Consider the following 12,249-nt stretch of genomic DNA (forward strand, 5'->3'; position numbering starts at 1 on the left):
CCCCGCCCTCACCCCGCACTCCAACACCCCCCGCCTACCCTGGCCGCGCACGTGAACGCGCCCCCTCGCTGTCATCAGTACAAACATCAGCGTCTTCCCGGGGTGCGCGCAGAGGAGCGAGAGCAGGAGGAGGAGGACGGAGGAGAGAGCGAGCGAGAGAGAAATATCAAGAGAGAAAAGGAGAGAGGGGGGAGGCGGCGGGGGGGATAGACGTTGAGGATAAAGACTGTCCGGTGAGAAACATGATGATGATGGAGTCGAGGCGGTGGAGAATTGTGGATTTACAAGAAAGGACTGCTCGAATTTGACAGAGGAGGCTTCTTCGAGATTACGCCTCTTCTCGGTCTCCTGCATCCTAGACCCTTTTCTCCTCCTCTATCGTTTATTTTCCCTCCTTCGGCTTCATTTGCACATCTTACGTAGCCATCTAGGCGAGACAGAGTCGGGGAGTACCCCACGGATGCACGGGAAGGTAAATTAAAAAAAAAGGGACGAAATAGGACAGTATTTCCATTCACCCCTCTTGGACGCTCGATGGACACCATGAAAACATCTACTGGGCTGATGGAGCACGGAAAGCCGCTTTAAATGACAACGTCGAGCCGAAGACTGTGAAATAAAGACCCCCCCCCCCCTTTTTTTTTTATGGATTTTTGTTTTTAATCATTCATGGTGTGGCCCCAAGGAAAACGAGCAATGTTAAATCACTTGTCGTGGTGAATTATTCATTAGTAGGCTACTGTAGGTAGGCAATGATTTTTGTATTTTTTCCACGTAGCATTTTATCCGTCATACTCGGCCTATATTGGAGAAAGAGCCACATCCAGCTTGGCCATTAAGTGGATGGTGAAAAGTGTCTTTTTTGTGTGGGTTTGATTTCCTTTTTTGGGAAGGTGTACAGGGGCAGAGGACGGGGGCGTAAAGAAAGAGGGAGATTTCTATCTTTCTTTCTTTCTTTTTTTTTAAAGAAGAGGAGCAAACATGTTGCCTTCCCAAGAAGCCTCCAAGATCTATCACGGCAATTACAACTACAACTACAACCCGCGGGCCGTCGGGGTGCTGTGGGCCATCTTCACCATCTGCTTCGCCATCGTCAACGTGGTGGTCTTCATCCAGCCCTACTGGATCGGCGACAGCGTCAACACGCAGCAGGTCGGCTACTTCGGCCTCTTCCACTACTGCGTGGGCACCGGGCCATCGCCCAGCCGGGAGCTCACCTGCGTGGGCAGCTTCTCCGACTTCAGCTCCATCCCATCAGGAGCCTTCAAGGCGGCCTCGGTGTTCGTGCTGCTCTCCATGGTGCTCATCATCGGCTGCATCGCCTGCATGGCACTCTTCTTCTTCTGCAACACCTCCACCGTGTACAAGACCTGCGCCTGGATGCAGCTGCTGTGCGGTAAGCGTACGCACGCAGCACGCACGCACGCACGCACGCACACAAACGCGCGCACGGGGAAGCCCATCTTTTGTTTGTTGCACGTGGAATCTGTGCAGCTGTCTGGCTCGCTTTGATCACGTTTACATTTCATGACGGAATAAGCCTCATTTATGTTAATTATGCAGCGAGCTTGTTTTTGTGGGTTGGGAGGGAGAGAGAGTTGGGGGGGGAGTCTTTGGTGGTGTGGCTTCATTGCTAAATTAGATCGTAGAATGTGTATTTTGTTTCGGAATCCCAAAAAAGGATTGCGGGATTTAGGGACTCCTATACTCCACTCCCAACCATTCCACATTCTAACTTGTCATAGTTTCAAAGATGGCACAGTTGAGTGTTTTTTTTTTTGTTTTTTTTTTGAAGAACATCCAATTATAGCCATTTCCATTAATTACAGCTCATTTGCTTATGTATAAAATCTTACGATAAGGTCTGGAGGCAATTTGGCATCTTACATTCAAAAGACACTCACACGATGGAATTTACAAGTACTACTTTGCCGTAATCTTAAAGCTGGCAGGGGTTTTACAGTTGTGGCGTATTCATTTCAAAGCCCTTTCAAGTGTCTTACCGAACCAAATCTTACTGTAAGCGAGAGTTTTCAGATCAGACATTCTTTTTTTGGGGAGGAATAGATTCTGAAAGCGGAGATAAGGTTTAGTGTGGGAGAGGGTGAGTCTGTTGAGTTTCACTCACAAAATCAGAATTGCACACTATGTTCCAAAGGGCATTAAAATACAGTAATTTATGCAGCGCTTGCTTTTTTTCAAAATATATTTTCATCCCGGCCTCATCAAGACTGTGGCAGTACAGCAATACTGATCCCTCAAAAGTGACTGACACATTTTTTTTGTACAGCGCAGCCGGCATGGCAGACATAACACTGTTTTACCATAATTTTAAAAGAAAATACATATGATTCATTGACTATCAAAATTTTTTTGTTTGCAAGAAACCCTTGCAAATATGTCAGTTTTGAGCAATCGTTGTGCATATATTTATTCACAAAGCTTTACGAATTTTGGATAAGCATTAATATGGCCATTTCATGTTGTGGGGCGGCACAAGATGTGCAAAAGGGTTATCTTTAGGGTTGGGGCTTATTTTCTTTACAATTCCTGAAAAAAAAATCTCATGCTTTTTCAAGTGAGTTTCCACTAATTGCATTTCACAATTTAGAAAAAACAAAACAAAACGGTAGCTTTTCTGGCGAATCTATAATTATTGGCACAATTGGTTAAAATCTGTTAAAAGCCTGAACACAAATTCACTTTTTATTTATTGCAGAAGCATATGCTCACACTGAAAACTGTAGAAATTGTTCACAGTTAGAGAATCAAACCCCTCCCATGGCCATCTCATCCCCAGACCTCAACTCCATTGAAAAGCTGTGGCGTGAGCTAAAGAGGAAAGTGCAGAGGAGAGGACAGAGACCGCTGGAGGATTTAGAGGGACTGTGCAAAGAAAGATGGTCCAAGATCACTCTTTCTGCATTCTCACATCTTGTGAAACATTGAAAAAGATTAAGTGCTGTTTTGTTGACAAACTGGATGGGGTTGTACAAAGGTTGGCTTTGCCTCTTGTGTTCAAGTTTGGCCCTATATTATTTAGAGGAAGAAAAAAATGAATTTATAAGAAGCCGAAGAACACATGTTAACCAGGGTTGCCAATAATTATGGAGGGCAGTGGAAAGGCATCAAACATATTTTTTGGTGGCGTAGTGGAGCTCGACAGACTCAAATCATGGTTAAAGTTCTAAGAGAAAAACATGACTGAAGAAGGAATGTGTGGAAATATGTTAGACATGGTGCAAGGCTTCTTGGAGCTGTTAATAAGGGATGTTGTTTGAATTTCTAATCTCTGTTTCCACTGAATGGAGACAGTGTGGGAATACATTGGTGGGATTATTCACCACACCAAATGAAGCTGCCATTGATATTCCTGTTTGTAAAGAATGCAGCACCACTGCAGTGTGAAACTGTTGAAATGTAAATTACCATCTCATCATGACTTTTGGATTCATCCTCCCGTGATTGAGGATTTACTTTATTTTTTTGATGATCTGTACTGCTATTTTGGGGGAGGATTCCAGGTTGACGGGATTACTGTTCTCAGGCCAGGTTACATTTTCTCTCCTTGTTGGCGTGTTCGGATTACAGTTTGGAGAGTAGAGTGAGCAGAAAGTATGAAAACCTCCATGGACACGTGCGGGAATGTGTGTGGAATGGGAGGGGAAGGCCAAGTATGACATTTACAAATGGCTGAATGGCGAATCTATTATCATAACGTGAAATGCCATTTAGATTTATGAAGGTGGCTAGTGGGGATTGGTTAAGATTGATTGTCTTTACTATTAGGGTCTAAAATTTTCAATCATCAATACACCTTTGGGAAAATGGGACTTGAAGCATGGTTGTTGTAGCATGGAACACATCGCCCATATAAAAGCGAGGAAGACCATAATAAATCATTTCAAGACTCCCCCCCCCACACCACCATTTACAGTATGTGACCTATCACATGTACAGTTCAACTGAAATGAAAAATGATTTACTTTGCAGAGGGGAAGTAAACAAACAAACAAACAAACAAACAATTGGTTAGCACGTCCACCTCACAGCGTAGAGGTGCAGGGTTTGATTTCGGCTCCAGCCTTCCTGTGTGGAGTTTGCATGTTCTTTTTGTGTCTGTGTGGGTTTTCTCTGGGTATTCCGGTTTTCTCCCACGTTACAAAAAACATGCGTGACAGGTTAATAGGACACTCTAAATTGTCCCTAGTTGTGAGTGTGAGCGTGGATGGTTGTTGGTCAATGTGTGCCCTGCGATTGGCTGGCAACCATTTCAGGGTGTACCCCGTCTACGGCCGGAAGATGACTGGGTCAGTCGCAGGGCGCACAGGGACGAACGACCACCCGCACTCAAACTCACACCTAGGGACAATTTAGAGTGTTCCATTAACCCGCCATGCATGTTTTTGGAATGCTGGAGGAAACCGGAGTACCCAGAGAAAAACCCACGCAGGCACGGGGAGAACATGCAAATTCTACACAGGAAGGCCGGAGCCAGAATCGAACGCTGAACCTCTGCACTGAGAGTCGACCACCATGCCGCCTTCAAAAGGGTTAATGATATATATTTCATATTTAAATGAGATTCATGTATGTGAAAGTTGCAAATGTTTTGTTGTCCGTCTAGTGGACATGTGTGATGTGTGGCAGAGGTATGTTGTCTAATAAGCTTGGCTTATGGCCTAATGCTGTTCGAACACCTTGAAGATAATCATTTAATCCTCCACTCTGGCCTGCCGGCTGTAGCAGCTTGTCCCCTGGCACAGCCCACTGACCAACTATGCTACTGCGAATACATTGATGGCCAATTTGAACTGACAGCAGCCTCAATTTAGGCCAAATAGACCAAACGCGTCGATTCCGCAGCAGTTAGGCTGCGGATCATGACGGCGTTGTGCATGCAAGTCCACCTCACAGGGCGAAAGAGAACTATTCACCCAATGAAAATTCCATTATCAACTCAGCTTTATGACAGCTCAAGCGACTGAAAAGCCCCGAACGCCCACACTTTTCCAAGGTAGCTTTGCGTCAGATTTGCGGGTGTGCGATTCTTTAAAATTGAAGAATTACTGCGGTGAACTTAGGGTAGTTCAAGTAAAGGTTAAACTGAAAATGATGATGAAAAATAGAAGCGAGGCCAAATCACTGGGCTTCTTGGCCGAGCAAAGTGACAGTGTGTCTTGGCATCTCTAATCTGAAAGTGGGCCAACAGTGGCTCCTTGCTGTGCTGAACTGACCAAATTCAAACAAAGTTAATGCACTCGGAGATAAAGTGTCCTGCTCATCACTGAACAAACTGGAAAAATGGAACCCAATTTTATCGGCTTGTTCAGATTTTTTTTTTTTTTTTTTGCATGATAGTCGCCACCGGTCAACAATTTTATAAAGACAGCCACAATTTCGGGATGGGAATTGATAAGAATTGAATGTTTCCCATTCCATTATCAATACTGCTTATCGATCTGATTCTTTATCGTTTATTTTTTTCTGGGTGAGGGAATTAAGTCATTCAAATGATATACACTATGTTACAATGTCATATATGATATCGTGCTCTGGTAAATATATGGACAAGATGCAGTATCCCGATTTTGGTTATTTTATTTCCCTATGTTGTGTACATAAAAACAATTACATGGATAAAAGAGGAAAGAAAAAAAAACAACATCAACAACAAAACACAAATATCCAATGATAATACCCCTGCCGTGTACATCCATGCTCCTCTAGCAGTGCCACAAACGAATATTTGCTCGTGATCTAGTAGCGTTGCTGCTGTGATACTAACTTTCCCATCCTTAGATTCACAATTGTTAGTTTAACCCTTTCATGCACCAATAATGATAACCTGTAACCTGAGAGCATGATAGGTTGTCCATTGTAGTGACCGCTGTCCCTGAATGGGTTAAAGATATGAAGTAGGGGTACAATAAATCGTAGAGATTGGCTTAAACCGGCATCAGAAATTCCCATTGGTGACTTCCCTACTTTTACTGAAACATAAATAATGGACACATGTTCAATTTAAGAGTCTAGACGAAGCTGCATGCTTCTTCACACGAAAAGAACAAGCGCAGGGCAAGAGTTCCCAACAGACCTCGAGGCCTGTGAGGATCTCTGCCGTTTTGCGCATCGACATGAATTCTCATCCATTCAGGCAAAATATTCTCCAGTGAAGTTACTTTGAGTTAGTTTTTTTTTTTTTTTTGGGTGAGCAAAAATTCACTCTCGCGGGACAAGCTGTGAGATTGACTGGTTGACTGTACTTTTCTGCTTGTAGGGCACATTGTATTCTTCCATCTATTCCCCTTTCCGCTCGATCACTCTATCACAGCCTTTCTTCATTTCCTACTCTCTTTCTTGGACCTTCCAGCAGAAATGAGTTACTATAGGAAGGCCTGTGGCCCATTAGTCATTGCAGCCCCTCCTCTCATCCATCAGCTCAGCCATCCACATCTCCTCCTTTACGTCTGACCTCGTCTGTTGCAATATTAAACAGAACTAAGCAGGACACGGGCCGTGGCGCAGGGGACGAGCTGTCCTGGTAGAAATGAAGTGTCAGCTCCCGCTCGGTTCAAGTATTTGTCTGTGCGCACGCGTGTGTAATTGATGTGTAGGAAAGTGGCTGATGTCATTCCTATCCCCAACAAGTGAATAGATTATTAGCTTTGAACAGTTTTATGAAAATACCGGTACATTGCAGCTTGATTCACGCCCATGAAGTTTTTAGTGAAACAAATCTATATTACGCAGCTTTAATCAGATAAACTTTGCGGTACTGAACAACAGTTTTGGCTACCACCATTTTTTTTGTTTTTCATTTTTATTTTTCGCAGCATTTTCACTAAGCTATAACAGCAAATAGGAGAGATACAGTTGGCCGTTTAAAAGAAATTAAAACAGTTTTCCGCGAAACTTTTTGGAGGGAAGGCTCATGAAGATGTGGCTGTGGATGCAGGAATTGATTTTCCCAATTTAATGTCACTACGCCGTCAAATGAACCGCCACTTTGTTTTGTCATCCTCCATGAAGCCGAAAGTAAATTGCTGATGACGAAACTCAAATGAGACACTCCCCATGGTTTTACCTTTTCAGTGTTGTTGCCATGGCTGCAGGTTACTGAGTGAGTATTAGTGTTGCTGGAACAATAAATATCATGGTGGCCCAAGTCTACTGGAGATGGTTGCTATTGGTACAGATTAAATTGTTGATTATTGACTTTAATAAGAATCTAATGTTTGTCATTTGTAATGTCTGACTAGTGTGCCGCGTGGGATCGGTTCCCACTCAGTGACGGTGTGGATGTGGGTGTGAATGGCTGTTTGTCTTTATATACGACATCCGACTGACTGACGACCAGTTCAGGGTGTCATGCGCCTTCGGCCCCAAGTCAGCTGGGATAGGCCCCATCACCCTTCCGCGACACTATTCAGGATAAGCGGCGTTGAAAATAAATGGATGGATGTTTGTGATTGTGTGTGACTATGCTCGCAAATACGTTTGAACGTACATGTTGGCTAAATGCTACAAAGATAGATTTTCGAATCATGCCACAGGGTATTGACTTGTGCAACTTTGGCCCAATCAGAAATGGTAGAATTTTGGGAGGGGGTGGAGGGGGACATTTAGGAGCATGTTCACATGAATATTCATATCCATATGTCCCATTATTAGCAAACACACACGGTCACTAGATCCCCCCGAGTAGCTCTGTGCCCTGTAGTTTGTGCTCTGCTCCAATTTTTTTCCATGGAATTAAACTTACATGGTTGCCATTTTAATTAGAAGAAAACCAAATGAAATGAAATACGCAGACACACATTACATTTATATGATTAGACTTTTATGTAACACTGGCAGTTATTCAGTTTGGTGTCTCAGTTGATCCAAAACCACAAATAATAAATTCTGGATAATCCTTACTTTCTAATTTCCATTTGGGGATTTCACTGTTTCAGTTTCCTGAAACATGTGTGACAAATTATGGTAACTGAATTCCAAATTGGAATGAAATGGTGTGCTATTCATAAATACTTTATTTATTCAAGAATTTCAGGGGTACTCTCTTGCCAGAAAATTCAGTCTTAAAGGCATACTAGCTCAAAGTAACTTACAAATACGGTACATCAGCATATGCAGCCATCCATCCATTTTCTGATCCGCTTATTGTCACAAGGGTCGCGGGGCGTGCTGGAGTCTATCCCAGGCGTCTTCGGGCAGTAGGCGAGGGACACCCTGAACCTGTTGGGCGGCAAATGGCAGGGCACACAGAGAGGAACAACCATCCGCGCTCACACTCACACCTTGGGACAATTTAGAGTGTTCAATCAGCCTGCCATGCATGTTTTTTCGAATGCGGGAGGAAACCGGAGTACCCGGAGAAAACCCACGCAGGCCCATATATATACTGTATATATACAATGTGTGTGTGTGTGTGTGTGTGTGTGTGTGTGTGTGTGTGTGTGTGTAGAACAGTCCTTGCTCATGTATATGAACTAATGTGCCCACAGTTCAACATATTGCGCAGTGGTTGAATTAAATATAGAAGTACAAAGAGAGAGAGAGAGAGAGAGAGAGAGAGAGAGAGAGAGAGAGAGAGAGAGAGAGAGAGAGAGAGGGATTCCTCAGGAGATAACGCTGCCCTCCCCCCCACTCCTTCTCTTTCTCACCATCTCTGAGATTTCTGGATGGCTTTTTCCAACCAAACGTACATGTTTTAATAATCAGGCGCCTATTAAATAATTCTAAAGTCACTGGGGTGCTTCTAAAAATAGGCTGACATATGATTAATGGATTCTTTTGACCCTTCTCTGCATTGTCTGTCAGTATGTGTGTGTGACTGTGTGTCTGCGTGATAGATGTTGTCGCATACTGTAGCAGAAAAAGATACTGTCTGTTAATGTGCTCTAAGTAGCATCATAACAGATATAAATATCTTCTCATTACATTTTCCATAAAATGGATGTATTTTCATTCATTTATTTTTGTGGCAGGAATACTTTCAACATACTCACTAACAATATTTTCCCTTAAATTAGTTACCGGGCCACAATTATTGAGCAACAATATTTAATTCTGTCTATAAAACATGTTAATGGCACATGTGCTTCTCCTCAAGAGAACGGCATCACTGTTGTCGCCATGGCAACCGTTGGCAACCTCCAGTATTGTTCAGTTCTACCGTACTGTCGGACCAGCCAGCCAGATATCGCTCATGTTGTTTTACTATCAACCCTGAACACTTTTCAGTTTTTGTCCATCCATGAGCCCGACATCAACCTGCTGGAACGGAAAAACAGTCGAAAAATTCTCACCTCTTGGTCCAGTCATAATTAAGATTACAATGTTGGTGACTTGAAATCCTATGTGGGGAGGTTTCCACGCTGCTGCTCTGTGATCGTGTCCCCCACTGTAATTCTGAATTAGATGGCTTGCTGGAAAAGAAAGAATATACGGATTCTTCACGACATCACAAAGTTGCCGTGCATGTCTCAAAGTAAAACGATGCCTGGGCCTGCGGGATGACACTTGATGTTTCTGTACCACTGCCAGTCCTCTTTCCAGATTTGGGACGGGAGCCAGCAACATCCTCCACGCCAAGTGGAGGACATGGGCAAAAGTCAGAAAAAAAAAAAAGACAAAAGAGAAAAGGGGGCAGAATGGAAAGGTGGGAGAAAGGACAAAACAATTTTAGACCTGAGAGTGACTGTCGGTTCTTTGACAAGATCCAAGCTGGGATGGGCTCCACAAACAGCGATGGATAATAATGGAAAGGAGAATTTTCTTATGAAAATATGTAAATGAAAAAACAAACACACGTTGATGGTCATTATTGATGTGTTTAAAGAAAATCTGACTGGGTAAAGGAAGAATCAGCAATTTCGATGGTGCGTATGTGATCGACACCTGCACATGAGATTGTGAAGCCGTTGGATGAAATATGTGCATGGTAACACCTCCGAGCTGAAAAGTGACGGGAGAAAAAAACAAATATACAAACCGACGACTGGAAGCTGCACGGCTCAGACTCATGCTATGAGATAAAGACAAAAAGCTGTTGGAAATAAATTATTACAATTTCATATACGTTGTAAATTTGCTTTGTAAGTATATGTTTCAGATATTGTTTGAGCCATTAGAAAAGGCTCCGAATGCCCTGATGACATGCCAGTGGTGCGGCACAACAGCTAAATGCTGCTTCACCATGTTTGCTTTGACCTCTGGGCTCCACTAATTTACCCAAATCTGAAGACCGCGGAGCCCTACTGGTTTTATTTTTTTCATGTAATCAGGACCTAAACCATTCAGTGAGTTACAGAGCAGTAGCAGTAGTAATAGCAACGTTTGTACATCAGACAGTGGTTATTTCACGACATGTTTTAACACAGAACTGTCACGTGTTTCATCATATGTTACTAGAATATCTGGCCAAATCTTTCTTACCCTTGAAAAATCATTTCTACCATCTGAAGGGAAGCTTGGGAGCTACAGGCCCTGGCTTAGGAAGCTACAAAGTGTCACATCCACAATCCACATCCATGTTACATCCACTTAAAAAACAAAACAAAACACTGAAGTAGCTAATATTGTTTTTGCGCTAGCGCCATTCACTCTTTAAAGATGCCTGTTTACAACTGAGCCGAGGCCTGGAGCAACAGTGCCCTAATACTGTAGCAACCATTCAACAATGAAGCTGTAAAATGTCACTGCCTCATACACTTGATTCAAAATATCTTTGAAATAATAAATAAATAACAAACTAGCCCACCGGTGGCTGTGTGCAAGCGTCACTCATTTGCAGCCTGGATGTGGAAGGAGGAACATGTCTTTCCTTCGGATGAGGGTGGAAGTCGATGTAGTTCCTTTGAGTGAGAATGATGGCTTCTGTGCAATAATGCAACACGCAAAACAAAGTGCATGGTGACTACAAGTTTTCCGTGTCCTTCATGCTGTGCTCCCTTGTTATATCACTCATGCTCTAGTGAAATTCTATCATGATATTTACATACAGTAACGGAAACTGCCATCTTCTCTGGAAATTGCCCCAAACTGTGCCACGGTAAGCTGAACTGAACCTTACTTGTAAGTAAAACATGACTTTACGATGAAGTCGAGGCAAGTCCTTCATGCGGTGAATCGGTCAATGAACCCTGGAGGCAGTACGATTGTGTAAAGTGCCACCCTCAGCATAGCGCCTGCACACACACACGCACACACACACACACGCACACGATCCCAACTCCAATAAAAGCCGTGTGTATCAGTGAGGAGGCCATCCATTAGATGGACGGAGGACAGCAGGCCAAGGTCTAGACACAGTAGCAAAGCGAGGGCAGAGTCCAGACAGCTTTATTGCATTACTGCCTGGGCATGTTGATGTCTTTATGTTCACATACTTGCAGCTGCACACTCGGATGCTCCAATGCTAGGAATTTCCACAAGTCAATGGGGGCCACAGTTCAATTCTGAGTGAGAGATAATACTTGAAAATGTTAATTGCTTCTTTACATGTCTGAACAGTATCAAGTACCTCCTCTTTCAGACGAGCTGAGCTCAGTTTTGATTTGATTTTTTTTTTTTTTTGGTCTGCTTTCCTCACAAACCACCGAATGTTCTTATATTAATGACTTCTGAAAAAAACATTTGGCTTCTGTTACATAACACTGAGAAATGTTACCGTCAACCGGGATTTGATCCAAGTGTTTCACCAATCTCCAGAGTCTGGACCACCGGTGTTTTCCTGTCAGCAAAGTGGGAATGCTGCATTTGAAACAATTTGTCATGGACCTCTGAGGAGTCTGTACCCTCAACCGACATTTGAAAAAAAGCTGTACAATAATGCAACACGCAAAACAAAGTGCATGGTGACTACAAGTTTTCCGTGTCCTTCATGCTGTGCTCCCTTGTTATATCACTCATGCTCTAGTGAAATTCTATCATGATATTTACATACAGTAACGGAAACTGCCATCTTCTCTGGAAATTGCCCCAAACTGTGCCACGGTAAGCTGAACTGAACCTTACTTGTAAGTAAAACATGACTTTACGATGAAGTCGAGGCAAGTCCTTCATGCGGTGAATCGGTCAATGAACCCTGGAGGCAGTACGATTGTGTAAAGTGCCACCCTCAGCATAGCGCCTGCACACACACACGCACACACACACACACGCACACGATCCCAACTCCAATAAAAGCCGTGTGTATCAGTGAGGAGGCCATCCATTAGATGGACGGAGGACAGCAGGCCA

The 12,249-nt window shown here is 43.3% G+C and overlaps 1 protein-coding gene across 1 annotated transcript in view; it reads left to right on the forward strand.

Moving 5' to 3' along the window:
- Positions 1-12,249, forward strand: part of lhfpl4a (LHFPL tetraspan subfamily member 4a) — a 33,255-nt gene that overhangs the window by 6,130 nt on the left and 14,876 nt on the right. Inside the window, exon 2 of the mRNA XM_019888041.1 lies at positions 969-1,396. Coding sequence (XP_019743600.1) covers positions 982-1,396 — 415 coding nt within the window. The 5' untranslated portion in view covers positions 969-981. The remainder of the gene's footprint in view (positions 1-968; positions 1,397-12,249) is intronic.

The sequence above is a fragment of the Hippocampus comes genome, unplaced genomic scaffold (genome assembly GCF_001891065.2).
Source record: "Hippocampus comes isolate QL1 unplaced genomic scaffold, H_comes_QL1_v1.1 scaffold14, whole genome shotgun sequence".
Taxonomy (NCBI): domain Eukaryota; kingdom Metazoa; phylum Chordata; class Actinopteri; order Syngnathiformes; family Syngnathidae; genus Hippocampus; species Hippocampus comes.